The sequence below is a fragment of the Eurytemora carolleeae genome, unplaced genomic scaffold (assembly GCF_000591075.1).
Source record: "Eurytemora carolleeae unplaced genomic scaffold, Eaff_2.0 scaffold308, whole genome shotgun sequence".
Lineage (NCBI taxonomy): Eukaryota > Metazoa > Arthropoda > Copepoda > Calanoida > Temoridae > Eurytemora > Eurytemora carolleeae.
The window spans coordinates 295,956-314,223 of NW_019396484.1; the positions used below are offsets into that span (position 1 = coordinate 295,956).

General features: G+C 30.6%; 1 protein-coding gene and 1 long non-coding RNA gene across 2 annotated transcripts; both read right to left on the bottom strand.

Moving 5' to 3' along the window:
• Positions 1-806: 806 nt before the first annotated feature.
• LOC111704129 (gamma-aminobutyric acid receptor subunit pi) lies at positions 807-9,430 on the bottom strand. Its single transcript, XM_023476270.1, has 9 exons — positions 8,776-9,430; positions 7,794-7,884; positions 6,483-6,565; positions 4,187-4,245; positions 3,344-3,393; positions 3,055-3,089; positions 1,926-1,990; positions 1,330-1,392; positions 807-881 (listed from the first exon to the last, which is right to left on the bottom strand). The coding sequence occupies exons 1-9, from the start codon at positions 8,888-8,890 to the stop codon at positions 807-809; spliced, it is 636 nt and encodes a 211-aa protein (XP_023332038.1). The 5' UTR covers positions 8,891-9,430.
• Positions 9,431-9,691: 261 nt separating this feature from the next.
• Positions 9,692-18,097, bottom strand: LOC111704133 (uncharacterized). The gene is made up of 5 exons (XR_002765755.1): positions 18,037-18,097; positions 16,172-16,244; positions 12,921-12,988; positions 12,066-12,119; positions 9,692-10,487 (listed from the first exon to the last, which is right to left on the bottom strand). It is a non-coding gene; the product is annotated as an uncharacterized LOC111704133 (long non-coding RNA).
• Between the last annotated feature and the right edge of the window lie 171 nt (positions 18,098-18,268).

Below are 18,268 nucleotides of genomic sequence, written 5' to 3' on the forward strand. Positions count from 1 at the left end.
GTTAAGAACATATTTCTCAGAAGAACTTGCCAATAAATCAATGCTAAAATTCGATTATTTCTTTTTCTTTTTTATATTGAATTTCTTATTTTCTTTGAATTTATTTGCAGATTTCTTCAAATTCTTCAAATGTCGTCTTTTCAATATAATTCCAGAAAATCTGCAGAAAATCTTTGTGTATAATGAGAAACCATGGAATAATGAGAAAATAGAAACTAATAATGAAACAAGATTACTTATTTTCGATGATAAGACTAATTTTTATTTTCTTAACATGTTCCTGTTCATGACGTCCGTAGTTTATTGTAGAACTTGTTTACATTTAATGTCGGGTTATCGTTTTCCACAACACTGCATGCTCAGTTCAACTGCCTTACATAGCCGGTCACTCCCTTTAAACACACTGAAAGATCCAATGTGAATGTTCATCGAAGGTTAAAAATGTATTGCATGAAAAATTGTTTTCATTTAAAACATTTCGTTCTTTATCAACAACAATGCCATCCCTAGTAATCAATAAGTGAAATGAAGAGATCAAGCTCTGATCCTCAAATTGAGTGCCTTAACTCCTTATTAGATATTGAGATCAAGCGATAGGGATTATCAGTATTTAACACAAGAGTTGCCAGCTATGTTTCCATTTTTAATGAATTTAAGCCGTGTCTCAAATCCCCCAAAAACCGGTTTCAATTGATCGCCGGCTTCAATCTTGAAAAATTTAAGTGGAACCAACTAAATTTGAGCCATGGCTTAAATTTAACCCGCGGCTCAAATTCTTTAAATTCGGGCTCTGGGCTTGCAAATATCTACCTGACAGCACCAAACATGGCAGCTAAAGTTAGCAAGGTCGTCATTGCCATTGCTATTCGTCCAGGAATTGACTAGAAACAATTGTAAAACATTAATATGTTATAAAATCATTATTTTTTAAAAAGTTCATTCAAACGATTTTTTTTTCGTTTTCATAGTGTGTTATTTATAGTTTTATGAAATGTTTGATTACTTGATGCAGTAATTATTTTAGATAGAACAACTAAAAGCCTTTTTATAGAGCAAAAATGTAAATAAAAAAAGGAATTGAGTTTTGTTTGCCAAAAAATCATTCTTTTTAATCCCTATATCTGTGTAACCTGGTGGTGTAAACTTCGATTATTACATTTAACAAAATTTTAAGTTTGAAAATGGGTTTAAAAAATAAAGGGATTAGAAAATCAGAGTTTGTGAAGACTCTATTAAAGTTAAATAAAAAGTTATATCAATTCCCCTTTTTGGAAGAAGTTACATCCCCCTGTTTATATTTTATTGAACATAAGTCTAAAAGAAAACAACCTCAGGTGGAAGAAATAGAGAGAGCCAGGCTACAATCACAAATAGAGCAGAGGGAAGAAAGGTCTAAACAGCACAATATCAATAAAAATATCATAAAAAGTGTTAAAGGTACTATAAGTAAATATAGTAGTGACTCTAAATGCAAATAAAGAAATGCCCGATTCACAACGGTACACTTGAAACCTTTGTCTAATCAAAAATGTGGAAGATATCGTTGGTTTTCTTTGTTTTAAAGGGTATCGTTGTCAATCGGGCATTGCCATCCTTGCATGGACGGTCGCTTGACATTTACCGGTACAGTCCCTTTAAAGAAGTTAACTTTTAAAATTGGTTATTTTTGGTCACACTAGACTTGAGGTTGGGGATGGATAACTTTTATATTACTGGTTTCGTTAACGTTGAAAAAAAAATTAAACTAAATAATACTTTTTAAAACAATTATTATTAGTTAATTGTTCATCGTTTTAAATATTTTTTTATAAATATTGCTTTTAATGTTTAAAATTGTGTTGAAATGGATAAATGTTAGGGGAATAAACTGTCGCAGAGGGGATTAAATGATCCAGGTTGATCCTCATTTTGTAAAAAAAAAATACCTGAAGAAGATGATAACTGAGTTTTCTTCTAAGAGCAATTGTCATTATAACCCCTGGATATTCTCCTAAACATGTTTACAACAAAAATATAGTAAATTGAGCTGGATACTTGATCTCAATATCCTCTGTGAGCAGTGGGCACTTTTAATTTGAGAGTCAATCAATGGTTTTTTTTTATTTCTTCCCTGTAAAGTTCCCTTTAACCCCTGACTGTCTATGATTGTTATGAGAGATAAAGATTAAATTAATCTGCAGAATAACACTTAATAAGATAAAGTTTTGATCTCGATATCCACAATAGTTACCAACTCTGTTCTATAGGTAGTCTTCAGAATTGCGTATTTAATTCTAAAATGGAGGATCTAAAGAAGTTAAAATTTCAAAAATTGTATTTATTTGTAAGATTGTACTATATACAACCTCAAAAAAGTTTAAACTGTAATTTTTTTGAAGTTGCCAGCAAAAAACTTGCATATGCAAATTTGGTTAAAAGAAATATACTTTGGGTTGCAAATACCCAGTTTGTAAATGAATGCCTAAGCGGAATTTTTAAAAGGATTTTTTAAAATTCAAAAAAACAGCTTTGGGGTCATGTTAGTTGCACTAATTTTTTTGCTCTGAGAGGATCAGCTGTTTTGACGTTTATTGGATACAAAAAAACAAGCAAATAGGCAAAGTAGAGTTATAGATACTCTAAGGCCTGGGGTTTTTAAAATGCTTTGACACCTGACAGCGCAAATATTGGTATTTAAAAACTGTCTGATGTAAATTCTGGAATTAATAAACTTAAAATATATTTTCTTCTTGTAGTAATACTTATTCTTCTTAAACTAACATAGTTAGATGATTATGTATGGGATAATACAGTCGTCGTTTTAAACATCAATTCAATGAAGACGACTTTCGAATTCAATTTTTTTTACTAAGCTTTAAAACAGCATGTGATACACGTAAACATGGAAACAAAGAGAAGCTGTCAATTTACAGATGCTTTTGTTTATACATGTAAACTTGTTATTTGTAAAAAATCTTGTTAGAAAACAAAACTTGAATAGAAAAGTCGTCTTCATATTAATTATATATCGTGGGCAATGGAAAATATTATTGTGTGAATAAGAAAATGATTTACCTGACGCTATTGCCTCTCTGTACTCTTCTTCGAAACTGTAGAAATTATGCATTTAAATAAATAATCTTTTTATGAAATTAAATATTAAATTCAACTTTTTATTCAGATTATATTGTCAATAATCAAAAATTTTCAAACCCCATCACAATGGGGGGGGGGGGGTGCCACATCCCCCTGTGCGCTTAGGTTTCTTTTTGGACTTTTTAAAATCATCCCAAGCACCTATAACCATTAAAGTTAGAGGTCATATTAAACAAGATTTAGAATAAAGTTAAAAAATGAATACTACCTCACAGCATAATCAAACTGAGCAAGCGATATAGAATTATTCTCTGTTATCTAAAGTTTAAGATATTTGTAATGATAATAGAAAATACAAAAGTATTATTGTTTATTATCATTGCTATATTGTTATATGTAATATCAATTAGAATAAATAATTGTTTTCTAGATTCCTCACATAGTTTAATAAGCCAGGATTATGGAACAAATATAATTGTAACTAAATTGATAAGAATTTTATATTAGGATTTTTCTGATCAAGTATGCATTAGATATGATCGTCTTTGTTTCTCTTAACTGTATTTGAGCCGCGACTTAAATTTAAGACGCGGCTTGAATATGGTTGGTTCCACTTATGTATTCAATATTGAAGCCGGCGCCCAATTGAAACCGGCTTTTGACGGATGTGAGACGCTGCTCAAATTCATTAAATTCGCTAAATCAAAACTAAGTGTCTATCTCAGATAAGATCTACGTTGTTTCTAAGGAGCAGGAAATACGCAATTGTCCCGTTTGTGCTGAGAAACCAAAAATGAAGATAAACAGTAGAATTAAAACCAGGGATATCTCATTCGTTTCTGATCAGACAAAGCTTTTAAGGGTATACTGTTGCAAATTGAACATTGCAATCTTTGAATTACGCTTACAATTGCTTTTAAGTCATGAATAGTTAGAGAGGTGGTGTAGGGCCGCCATGAGCCCGACAAAATGACAGCGACAGGCAAGAAGACGGTTTTGTGGGGCTTGGGGGTGATTCTGCGTATTAGGTGGCTCTGGAGGTCATTTCGCGGGGCTTATTACGGCTCTGCAGTGCTGCACCCCCTCCCTCGTAATTTTGATTTTTACTCACTTTGCTCGCATCTAAACCTCGCTTCCATCGTACATCCATCTTATCACTGGTGTGCCCATCTAGTAAGAAATTAATTGAGTTTTTGCTACAAACTCCAATTTTCTAATCCCTATATATTTGCAACATGATGGTGTAAACCTTTGATATTAAAAACTTAGATTACTTGATAATTTAAAAAAGGTCTAGGGAATTGGATAGCAAAGATATGAAAATAGGAAAATTTGAGTTTGTGGCAAACAGCTCAGTTACTTTAGTTATTTCTACTGTAACGTAAGATATAAAATGTTTAACATTTCTCAGAACAATTTATTGTTTGAAATTTAGAATTGGTTCAGAGATTGAAACATATCAATTGTTTTTTGCAAACATTATTGGAAATCTTATTCTTACATTTTTTTCCTCTTTTTAAGGTTTAATTTTTAAAACGGTGCGGTGTATTTATCATTATATTTTAAAGAAACAGTTCAGGAGAATTGATTAAATTTCTCTTAATAAATATTTTCTAACTTTGATGTCCTTTGTCCTTTAATGTTTTTGGTTTATTCTTAAAACGACTAAGATTTTAGAAAATCAATTATTAAAAATTAACACACAAGAGATGACAATATCTGTTTTTAATACAATAGTTTTTGTTGCTTTTTTCTATTTTATGTTGGTGATTTTTACGCATCTCATTTACACAAAAACTACAAAATATATTGAGTGTTTTTTGGTTTAGTAAAAAAAAATAAAATGAATGTCACCTCCGGTTTTCTCAGTGGTATATTATTAATTTATTCAAAAATCTATTTATTTAAATAAAAAAAATCTTTTTTAGTAAATTTAATCTTACTCTATCTTTATTGGAGGTTTACACTCTCTAGGGTGTCCCAATAAACATGGGAATTAAGTGACGTATATCGTCTTTATTCCGTGCGGTATTTTTACGTAAACACAATTTTAAAACATCTAATAAAAAAATACTTATAGCCATTTGAATTCTGAAATGTATTGACAAAGATACTAAGAAATCTGTCCAGATTCCAATTTTTTGGAATGGTCCTAACTCATGAAATGTGCATTTTTTACATTGTATGTCATTTATCAACCATTTATTAGGAGAGCCATGCAATGAAAAAAATGTATGTAAAAGAGCTAGTGGTTTCTTTTTATGGAAATTATTTTATTTATAAAGTTAAAACGGTTTTAATTGCCTTCAAAGGGGATAGTGTTAAAATATATTTTACTACAGCGATGCCCGCAAAGGATTAGACTGTGACCTGACAATCTTAGAATTTAAAGGTTAAATTAAGTATTTCTGCCTTGAATTTAATCTTTTTATGGTCTATGCAATGAAAAGGAAGAAACAAGTTTACAGTTGCAGCCTTGCAGGGAGATATAAATATGAGGATTCAGAGATATAAATTCTGTATAGTCGGCTTTGAAGTCTCATCCTTAGTGGGTAACCCTGTAAATCTAATATTAAACATTAAAAGCCCATCAACTATCGGAATTCTTAAATAATTTTGGGAATTTCAGAAAAATGCAATATTCATGGGAAGGTTACAAAAAAGTGCTTGGACTAAATGAATTAGACGCTTTATCTTTTAAAGATGACAACTCTCTAATTTAAACGTATATTTAAAAAGTTTTATTTTATGTTCCTAAACTTTTCTAGACTTTTCCTAAAATTTTGGCGATTTCATAAAAATAAATTTGCACAAATTTCATGAATGCGTATTTCAGTTTTCAGTTGCGATGGTATGTTAAGTGCTTTTAAAATACTAGGCTTACAGGGCGCTTCGCGCGCCCATCTTCTATTTCAATTGTGAAAATTTTCTCTTTGTGTACATTGTAAAACAATAACCAAATCATTTCGCAGATTTAAAAATCGTGGATTTTTAAAATTTATTGACGATCGAATTTTGTTGGAGACCAATTTTAAAATTATATTCATCTATTTTGAGGTAACACACAAAATTTGGGCCCGATCGGTTCAGCCGTTTGACGTTTATTGGATACAAATAGACAGACAGACAAACAGACAAGCATCAAGTATATATATAGGAGGAAGATCTGGCATGTTTTTCAAACTTTTTTACATCACAACTCGATTTTTCTCATGCATTCAAAGCTGGCAATGCCCGATCTATAACGGTTTCCTTGAAAGTCTGTTCAAGAATGAATTAAATATCCAAGTTTTTTTAACTGTTAAGGATACTATTGGAAATCAGACAATTGCTATCTTTGCATGGAGGGTTACATAGTAATTACATAGTAATGTTAAATAAAAATAAAAATATAGAATATAACTTACAACTTTCAAACTTGACTTTACAAATCTGTGTGTCATGAGGATATCTCTGGAAGCTCATTGGACAAGCAACATCATAATTTATTCTAGAACATTTTTATAGTTAGAATTTGTTTTCGTTGAACAGTGTTACTTACAGTGATAACAAGAAAACAATGGAATAGAAATACGGCATTATAGCAAAATTATAAGCGTTTTAATGTTGTTACAAAGCAAATATTTCACTATAACTTAGCAAAGCACTATTTAAGTAAAATGGGTCTATTTACACTGCACAACTGCTATGTCTAATGTGCATCGACCTAGTTTAAGTCCTAAAGTCGTCTTCCTATTTCAGAGTTTTCTGGTTTTCACAAAGGTTAGAACTGTATAAATATGGCTAATATATTAACATGAATAAGAACGAACTAAGGTTCTGCAAGGTATCTTAAATATAAGGAAGCAGTATAAATTCCATTCAGTCATTTTTGAAGTCTCATCCTTTGCGCAGGTTAGCCCTGTAATAATTTATCTGTCTCGTTCATTTAAATGTAAAATGTGATCGAACTATTTTTTAGAGGTTTTCCTCTCCTTTTGTCTTCCTCATACAGTGAATCCTAGTTATATGAATACAAAGCAAGAGTTTTTTTTATAATGTCGTATTCTTAGCATATTCAAGATCAAATGCCGCGGAAAATGAGTTTCGTATATAAATTGCTGTCCTTCATATTTCAGGGCTATTAATTTACCCTGAATTGAAAATTAAAAGCAGTTTTTGAAGAATTATTCAAAAAACTTATGACTCTACAATGAGAGATTTTTAAAATAAATTGTACTCAACCCTTTAAAACCGCAAACATCTCAGCAGCTTTCTTTTTGTACAAACCGATGAAAGCATTACAGGTCATACATTTTAAATACATTTCAAGACGACATTTTATGGCATCTTGCTATGTTTTCTTACATATGTGAGATTGGCTGTATATATCTGTAAACTACAGTGGTAGTCGATTATATCAATACAATGAAGACAAATTTATATTTAAGTTTTGATTTTTAACAAGCTTTTTTCGAAATACAAGTTTAAAAGTAATCAAAGTTTTTTTTAATTAACAGCTATACTCTTCACTTCTATGTTTATATCCATCTGTTTAGTAGCCTAATGTAAATCAAAAATGAAAACGAAAATTGTCTTTATTGTATGGACATAATGGCCTGCTGCTGCATTATAAACATGTTATATAATCGACCTAATGCAGCTAAAGTGGTTGATCCGTGTTTTGATTTTTGACTTTTGAATGATTTTGAAGTAGGAATAAAAAACGTTTTACTTACTGACTGGCGTATCTTAAAGTACTATTTCTGTAGATGCGAAGTGAGGCCGGTGCAACCAAAAACATCGGAGCTCGTAGAGCTTTCGCAAAATCTTAAAAAAAAACTATTTTTTGTACACAAATTTGTTCCCAAACTTGTGATTCTAGAAATCCAGTGAAATCGGAAAATGGTTTCGCAAAGATTTCACATTTTTCCGACAATTTCATATTTTTCCCATTTCGGACGGAGAAGAAATTTTAAAAAATTCATTTTTTTCGCGAAATTTCGCATTAACTTAACATACGAAAAGAACCAAAAAGAGCTTTTTCTGTGTCTAGGATCAGACAAACAAAGCAGGACAAATTTAATAAAACTGTATTTTTATTGTTATATTTAATGCACAATATACAATTATTTGTGTGCTTTGTTTATTTAGATTAGTATAAATGATGAGAAGAAACAAATTATTAAAATTAACAGAATGAAATAACCACAATCCACAACAAACTATGCCTAGTGGGGTTGGTCAAATAAGCCTATAATAGGCCGGGTACTGTAAAAAATCTAGCCGAACCAACAAAGTTGAAACCGAGCCGGCTTAGGATAGGGTCAGACCGGTACTTGCCGCGTGTCATTAAGGACGGTACAAGGGTTTGGTCCGGTTCTAATTCAAATTGACCTTAGTGCACTGTGAAATATAGTTTATAGCAAGGGAATTCAACTTTTAACCCTATCTCTGCTGGGGTACTTGAAAACCAGGGTACGCTAGGTTAATAGACATTTGACAATGCATTCAACGGGAAAATTACAATTAGAAATTACGCACACTCTTTGCGATGCAAATATAACTGATATTAATATATTACAAATCTTACATGTTCATTGAAGGAAACAACATTCATGATGAGGAAAACAACTAAAACTGTAATTTACCCGTTAAAAATTATTAATTGAAATAATAGCGTTTACTTTTGTAGTTTGGATAATAATGGTATTTACTGACCTATATATATATCTGGGCACCAGATATATTTAACAGTATCAGGATGCATCAGAATATAATCATCTCCCTCCTTCAAATCCATCTTTTTATATTTAAATTGTTTTATTTGTGTCATGACGTATATCTAGATCAATTCAGAAACAGTACTTTATCACATCTAAACTTTCATATTCTTTGGATTTATTTAAACTGAATTTAAACAAAATCTGTCATTAATTTTGATACACTGGTAACTCGAAGACGATTATATCAATTCAATGAAGACGACTTTTTATCTAGGTTTTGATCGTTTACAAGCTTTTTTCATATTACAAGTTTAGAAGCTTTTTTTAATTGTCAGCTTCTTTTGACTTCCATGCTTATGTGTATCCATGCTGTTTAATACCTGGATAATTTTAAAGTCGTCTTTCTTGTATTGATATATTCGCCTACCACTGTGCAAAAAGTTTAATTAATGAATGATTTTTTAACAATAATAGTTTCTTCAATAAACGAAATTGAGTTTCACATTTGTAAAATTCAAGAGAAAATCAACATAAAAGGGTTCAGTGCAATTGGTGGCTTAAAACTATTATTTCAGTATAGTGTGAACTTTTAACAAGATAAAAAGTCTATATTGTGCACCGATTTTGTAAAATCATTTTTATTTTGTTTAATAAAAATTCTATGGGTTAAAAAACAAACAAAAAAATTCGTATTGTTTGCATACAACTTTTTTTCTGTGGATTGCTTGAAGAAAAAAGAAAAAATGCAATTATTTCTTTTTCGTACAAAAATATACTAGATAATTTTATTAAAAGTTAAGAAATTTCAATGTGGTTATTTTAAACATAAAAGCAGAACATTTATTGTATATTTTGCCGTATTCGGTTATACAATAAGTGTATTATTTATATATAAAGATAAAGCATTCTCTTAATATAATCATATAATACATTAGAAATACAATTCTTCCAAATATTCCATTCTCCTGAACCTTAAATAAACCATTTTCCATTTATTTTGTTTACAATAATCATAGGGTCATTTTCAATTTTCTGAAAGACGAACCAATCTTTTCGATACCAAAGTAGAAAAATAAAAAATCGATAATTATTTATTTCGGTAATAAAAGCAATGAACAACCCGGACAACAAACACCTGAATTATAGAAATTAGGTATATGACAATTTTTATGATTGGCTTTAGAACCCAGCTTTGCATGGATTATAAGCGTATTCCAATACAAATCTGAAGCATTACAGCCAAAGGTGTCCGAGCTAGTTAGTAATTCAAATTGATTCAGTTGGCCTATAAATAGTCTTATCTATTTTAAAGAGAAGGTCGAATTTGAAGCCTCGCAACGCCTTGGGGTTAGATTTACCGCTCTAACTTACTTTTACTTTTTCTGTAGTCCTTTAAATTTACATTTTAGCACCGTAAAGCACTTGTTGTTAGCTTTGTTTTTTAAAAGGTAATTGGCAAAATTCTCATCGATTTTTGCAGTGATTGCAATCGGACCTAAAAAGATTTCTTCTTTGTTTATATTTAAATGGATATTAGAATGTTTTTTGTTCTTGTTTATAAAATCCTAAATTACATTTTTCTTATTTCGAGAAACCCAATCTATAACTGAATGCCAAAATAATTGATTCCGTTGCTTTAACGAATTAGTTAAAACAAATTACAATTTGTAAAAATTCAAAAATGATGTCCTGAAGGAGATGTTCCACCTAAAATAAAATGTTTTTTTTAGTCGATCTCAAATCAATTTGCCATTAATTTGCCTTAATTGGCATGTTACCTTAATGGCGAATACCTCTAAATGATCTGAATACCTAATTTCACAAACGCACTAAAATATTGAACGCTTAGCAGTAAGGAATCGTTTATATAAGTCTGTCAATTTCTGTACTGCATTGCTTGGTTCATTTCAACTTAAAGATCTTTAGGGGGGGGGGGGGTGTTCCTGAATGAGAAACAAAAGAAGAGCGAAGGGGAAAGAGAAAGAAGAAATGAGATTAATTAAAAGAAAAATGAAGGGAGAAAAGGGGGGTGGGATAAAAGAAAGAGGAGATTAAAGGAAAAATACACTTGGACCTAAGGAAAAGAATGAAAGAAAAGAAGAAAGAAAACTGTACTTGAAAGGAAGAAAAACAAGAAGTAAAAAGAAGAGGGTTAAGAGAAAAAGAAAGAAAACTGTACATGAAAGGAAGAAAACTGTACATGAAAAGAAGAAAACTGTACATAAAAGGAAGAAAACTGTACACGAAAGGAATAAAACTGTACATGAAAGGAAGAAAACCGTACACGAAAGAAAGAAATCTGTACATGAAAGAAAGAAAACTGTACACGAAAGGAAGAAAACTGAACATGAAAGGAAGAAAACTGTACACGAAAGGAAGAAAACTGTACCTAAAAGGAAGAAAACTGTACATGAAAGGAAGAAAACTGTACATGAAAGTAAAGAAAAAAAAATATTGCAAGAAAAATAAACATAAAAGGAATAAACAAAACTAAAGAAATGGAAAAGACGAAATTATAAAGGAAAAGAAAGAGGATAAAGAAGAGAACAGGAGATGATAGTTGAATAAATTTAAAAGTTCGAGAATGAAAGAATTGCATGCCAAAAACATACTTTTTTGAAACAAAGAAATGAAAAAGCTGAAAAAGAAATGCAGTACGCAAAATTTGGAATTTTTTAGCTAAGGTTCTTTAACCCTTAATGGCTCACTCTAATTGTGTTTGTAATTATGAAATTAGGAATTCAGGTAATTAACTATGCAGGTATAATCATGCCATTAAAGGGAGTGCTCGCGAAAAATGAAAGGTGGTATAGGCTTAATGCGATAAAAAGCCCCCACAAAAACTGAGGAAGTTGGAACATACGACTGGGATCGCAAAAAATCAATTAATTTGTTTTGAATTTTATTATTTCTTTAGTTGCTTGCGCAACTATCTAAGAATGCCGCGCACCACTTACAATTTTCGAAATTCGTTAAAATGTTTTCTAAAAAATCAAAAATAGAAAATTAATTAAAAAATATTATAAAATATAAACTGTATACAAATGTGGCGAAAGATAATCGATGACTATAGGTTGTAATATCTGAATGATTTGTTTCATATTAATCTGATTTTTTTACGATCCAAGTCGTATAGATGCAACAGATAGAAGTAAGATTAGTAGCGATCAAAAGCGCTTTTCATCGAATTAAGCCTATACCCCCTTTCATTTTGCGCGAACACTCCCTTTAACTTAATTTGAAATTTTTTATTTTTCCAAAATTTTCTAGTTTTACATTTCTTACTTTAAGCCTGCTATCTTTCCAGTACAATCGTAGAGTTGTTTCGACAGTTATCAACTTAATTATATATGTACAATTAACTTCCAACATTGTACACTGTACAGCTTTTGGTTCACTTAGGGTTCGGTTTTTGCATATATTTTCATATTTGCTTTCAGTGTTAACATTTCACATGGTGTAAAAAAAAAAAAAATGTATCCGAAACTTTTTGTTTCCCAATCTTTTTAGGATAGAGAGTTTAATAAAATCGAACTTTAAATTAATAAAGATTTGAAATCTTAAAAGTTTTAAAATTGATGGCTGAAAAAAGTTAAAGATTAGAGTTCTTGTTTTTCTTGTTCCAAATAATTACCAATTATATGCTTTGGAGAAAATTTATCACGTATATTTTGCCGTATTCGNATATTAGTTGGATTACAAAATTGTATTCTTGATAAGTTTGCTTTAATTATATCGCGCAAATTTTTTTCTTTGGTTTTTTAATTTGACTGAAAAAATCTTTTTGTTTAATATCTCTTTGCTCAGAGTTAAAATGTTGCAGAATAAAATGAAAGTAAAATTTTGTATAAAAGTTTAAAAACTTTAAATATTTAAAAAAAGGCCATCTTTGCCTGAAAAATTTAAAATCAAAAGATAAGAAAATTTATAAACTCAATTCAGAGGATTTTTTTTTACTTTGCTTATTTTAAGTCCGATGAAACCAGCACTTTTATTAAGTGCTGACATAGTTTTGTAATTAAATCATTATAATAATAAAAGTAAAAATAATAATTACTAGAATAATGTAATATTAACAATACAGATATTGACAGTACAAGCAATAATGCTTTGATTAAATTATAAACATTGTATACATACCTGCCTTACTTCATCAATATCTAGTATATTCCGTAATGATATTGATATCTGTACTTCAACAGGTTGACCTTCAAGTAAAACAAATAAAAATACGGGGTATTTCTTCTGCTGAAATGGCAATTTTTATTTGTCTATAATTAGCGATGGCTAATGGCTAGATTCGCTTTAAAAAAACTTTTAATATGTTTCGACTTTTAAAAAATTTACAACAATCTGAGAAGCGTCTAACGATTTCAAATTGTATGCTGTAGAAGTTTGCAATTATCAAACATGCAAGTTGATCATCCTTGGTGAGAATATAAGGCAAACTTGCATGTTTAATTAAAACAAAATTTTACAGAATAAAATTTAAAAATGCTGGAAATTTGTTTGTTTGGGGACTGCAATAAAGCATGAAGCACTTTGCATCAGACCAAAGCACATTTTTTTCAAACCCCTGTGGCTGCTCGAGAAGCCACTCACAAAACGTTTTTCTGGCAGCTTTGTGAGTCTCTGAAAGAGGGACAACTGCATAGGTTTGTTTGGAAACCAGATTCTCCATGCTGTAGAAATACTAATACTGTTCCCTTGAGAAATCTCAGTAAAGATTATTTGCTTACTCTGACTTAGTGACTCCTTCATTATGTTCTTCACTCTTTCTGCACTGGTCTGTGATTATGAACTTAGTACCCCATTTTTTTCCCACCGGCCTAAGTTCACACTCTATTGAGAAGAATTTGTCCTAAAGTCCTTTAAAAGCATTTTACCATGGTACATTATTTATTAGGGCTGGATTAATGTTTTCTGAAGTTTCCCCTGACCTGAGTAACTTGCAAAATTCGGCACAGTTCCATACTCCAGGATTATCCACTATTCTTGGCTTGCTGAGAAAAGGGCATTGGTCCTTTGCTTTCGATGGGGGACATTTTTAATAGTTGGAACATAAAATGAAAGAGCCTTATGAATTATTTGGCTGATTTTTCGTTGCATATTGGCGGATTTTAACAAATTTACAGATGATTTAAAATTGCCATTTCAGCAGAAGGACCCTGCATGTTAAAAACTGAAAGAATACATGGTAAACAGCAAACTGTTCACTGTATATTAGTCAAAGTCAAATCACCAACAAATGGGGAATATTCAGTCGAGGCACAATCTTAAATAATTATATAGATGTGTTTCCAAAAAAAAACTAAAAATCGACTTCAAAAAAAATTTAAATTTTTTAAATTTTACATTTTTCTGCGTGTTAATAATTTTTGATTGTTTTAAAGATGTTTCCAGGGTTTATTAATTATTGACTTAAAAGAAATGTAAAAAAAAGACTTATTTCTTTACTCAGTTCCCATTATTTGTGTGGATGTTTGTGCAAAGCAGACTGTAGATTCCCAGAAGGAATAGAATGCATTGAAAGGTTATTATCAATAAGAAAAATGGATGAAAAGTTTAGGTTCTTAGGTAGCATCGATATAAGAAAATACACAAAAAGCATGGATTGATTTCAATGAAAATTTTGCAAAAAAATGCTTTAAAAGGCGCTAACATTAAGAAGAATTTATTTTTGCGGAGGAAAAGGACGCAATTTTAAAAAATGCGAAGGGAAGAGTTTATCGCAAATCCACGTAACAAAAGTGAGGAATTTCCCCAGCAGATTATCCAACCATGGTGACTTTCTTTGAAGAATTTCCGTGGAATTTCTCGAGAATCATTTCCTGCAACTGATTCCTCAGAAATTCTCGAGAAATTCTCCAGAATTGGTCTCCGAGAACAGAGATTTTTGTGGGATCACAGTGTTGAGACTCAGTTTCGAGAAATTTTTGAGAAATTCTTCAGAATTTTTCCTAACAAAATTCCTCAGAATTTCTCCGGAATACTTCTAAGGAAATTCCTGAGAAATTCCTGGGTGTTGGTCACCAAGTTTACAGATTTTTAGGAGAATTAAATAAGAGAATTAATTTCGATACATTCCTGAGAATTTCTCCAGAATTCTTCTCCGGAACTTCCTGAGAAATTCTTAGGACTTGTTCATCAAGTTTACGGATTTTTAGGGAAATTAAATAAGTGAATAAGTTTTGAGAAATTCCTCAGAATTTCTGGAATTTTTCTCAAGAAAATCCTAAGAATTTCTCAGGATTATTTCTCCGGAAATTCCTGAGAAATTCTCAGGACTTCCTCACAGAATTTTCAAGTTCCGTTTTTCTCCAATAGGTGTCTCTGAGGTTCTCTTCTATTATGCACTGCCCTTACTAATTTTTTTTTTCTTTGCATCCTTATTGATAAAAAGTGATAATTTACTTTAAAACCATCTTGAAAAAAAATATTTTTAAAATTTTTTTTCATTTTTTCTTGACAATTCATTTGTCTGAATAAACAAAATACATGAAAATTTCAGTAAGATCAAAAACAACCAAAACATTCTGACTTAAGAAGATGTTTATTCTTCTAAAAAGTTGGAGGGGCAGTATAGTTATTCACTACTATTGGGCCCAAGTCCTGGTTAGTGAATTTACCCAGGAATATGCTGAGAATATTTAAAGATATTCCTGAGGAACTTTTGAGAAAATCCTGGGAATAGTTCTCAGGAAATTCCCAGGAATTAGTTCTGAAGAACTTTTCTGTGGAAATTCCCAAGAATTTCCACAAATTTTGTCGATATTTTTTCCGGTTTTTCTGCAGAATTGTTATCAAGAAATTCCCTGGAATTGGTTACAAGAAATTCCTTGGATAGAGTTATGAGAATTTCCTCGGAATCGGTTACAAGAAATTCCTCGGACCTGGTTCCTCGGAATGGATTACGAGAAATTCCTCGGAATAGCTGTCGACATTTTCACCGGATTTTCCTGTGAAAGATTCCTGGAAATTTCCGCGGATTCCCAGGAAAGATTCCTGGGAATTTCCGCGGATTTTCCGCAAAATTGTTACTTGGGTAATTAATTTTCACACATAAGACGGGAATGCAAATTTCGCCTAAATATCATGCTGTTTAAGGTTAGATATGTAGGAAAAAATCGTTTCCACGTTTTTGAATCGTTTTTGAAAGTTCACAACGAGCGGTTCGTTTTTAAAAACGATCGTTTTTTTCCAAAAACGAAACTATCGTTTTTCGAAGAAAATAAAAACAAAACGAAAACGATCTATTTTTAGATCATTTTTAATAACAATTAACAACCCTTTATATATGTTGACTAAATAAGTATTAATATAGAATACATCTTTTAAGAATAAAAATTGAACTATTTTAAAATAATCTGTTTGGATGTTAAAACTTCTACCTGTTCCAACTGGTGGTGGAAGGTGAATATTATACTCAGAATCTTGTTTAATTCCAAGCTGCTGCAAACCTCTCTAGATATTAACCATCAAAGGAAGAGCAAAAGCTAAATTCATTTTAATTGCTAAAATCATAATTCTACATTTCTTTCCTCAAAGAAATTTACTTGAAATATAGTTTTATATAAAGGGAGTGTAACACTTGAAATATAGTTTTATATAAAGGGAGTGTAACACTTGAAATATAGGTTTATATAAAGGGAGTGTAACACTTGAAATATAGGTTTATATAAAGGGAATGTAACACTTGAAGTATAGGTTTATATAAAGGGAGTGTAACACTTGAAGTATAGGTTAATATAAAGGGAGTGTAACACTTGAAATATAGTTTTATAAAAAGGGAGTGTAACACTTGAAATATAGTTTTATATAAAGGGAGTGTAACACTTGAAATATAGGTTTATATAAAGGGAATGTAACACTTGAAATATAGGTTTATATAAAGCATTATTCCAAGTTACCCTCCAAGGTAAGAAGGCAAAGCGCAATTTGAACATGTTCCCTTGATGCCTTTTTCTGATCAATAATGTGGATAATATAGTCGATTTTCCAGGTTTAAAACTGTTTAAATGTGATAATATCTCTATATTTTCCTGAAAAAGAATAGAAATGGACAAGTCACTTTTAAAATTATAAACATTTTAATATTTAATTGTTACTTGATCAGACAAAGCTTTTAAGTATCATCTTTGCATCTCTAAATAAAAAATAAAATAATATAGAAACTTTGTACAGATTAAATTGAGATAAAAATTTCAACTTTAATTTTAAGGTATGGGTTAGGAGAAGAGAAAATATAAATTAATGGAAACGGGATTCTTAAAAAGATTGGTAATTACACTACACTACAGGTTTGACAGCTACCAAACAAGAGACAATATTTGTATAGTTGATATTTAGAATAGTTTTGATTTGTTTTTTTAAGCAAGGTGTCTCTGGCACATCAAATTGAAATCATTCAGAGCATCGAGAGCAAAGACACCTGGTGGCCAATTTAAGTGAATTGAATATAAAAAAATATAGAAAATATTTTGAAATATTAAATTTACGCTACTAATGCGTCGAAAAATTATCGATTATTACAGGTTTTATCTGAATGATTTGTTGGAGTTAAATTGATTGTTTTTACGATCCGAGTCGAAATTTGAAATATTCTAAATTTGCTTGGACGCTACGTTCTTTGGTATGAGTAGTTTTTAACAATTTTCTCCTTATAGACGCGACAGCCAGAAGTAAGATTAGCAACGATCACCATCGATAATTTTTCGCCGCGGTCTTTACACCCTATCATTTTTCACGAGCATTAACTAATATTTGGTCAATATAAAGGTATACAATCATAAGATTTTTTGTACAAATTGATAAATCCGAAAAACCTGATATTTGAGAGGTGTATGATAAACTGCAAAAAAATGTAATATGCAAAAAAAGCATGGAGCAGTTAGTTACAGTATTTTAAAAGCCACATTTAAATGTATTATTGGCACTTCTCAATCAATTGAACGCACAATTTCTGAAAGGAATTTTTGCGTAGATTTTTGCATAGACGCCTCTACAGGGAATTTGCACAATTTTAGTTTTTCTTGAATACACAATCCTGCACATTTTTTTGCATATTTGAATTCGCTGGGTTTAGGGCATTTTTATAATTTATAAGAAGTCATATTCCGCTTTTCGTTTTTTGTTTTTGCACACTTTTTGCTAAATAACTGGATTTTGCAAACACAATTTTCCCCAAATAGATAATCAAGTACAATAGATTGCAACATAGAATTTGCACATTCTTTTAGTATAGCTGTTCTCTCACCTGAATTGGATCCGTAATAATATTAAGCTTCCGGGCTTCAGATTCCAACAGTAAACTTAAAATATTAAGAAAATGAAATTTGGAAAGAAAACAAAATTTGTTTCAAGAAAAAAATTGCTTTGGTTTTTAAAAATTCAAAACAAATGAATTTTATACAAGCAGATGTACTTTTATACAAGCAGATGTACTTTTATACAAGCAGATGTACTTTTATACAAGCAGATGTACTTTT

Bases quoted from the DNA above. Each gene is read 5' to 3' on its own strand.
- LOC111704129 (XM_023476270.1), bottom strand. From the start codon at position 8,890: ATGACACAAATAAAACAATTTAAATATAAAAAGATGGATTTGAAGGAG. The intron at 7,885-8,775 runs GTCAGTAAATAC...TTTTTTTTTAAG, and splicing joins GTGCCCAGATATATATATAG to ATTTTGCGAAAGCTCTACGA. The intron at 3,394-4,186 runs GTGAGTAAAAAT...CTTAAACTTTAG, and splicing joins GAGGTTTAGATGCGAGCAAA to ATAACAGAGAATAATTCTAT.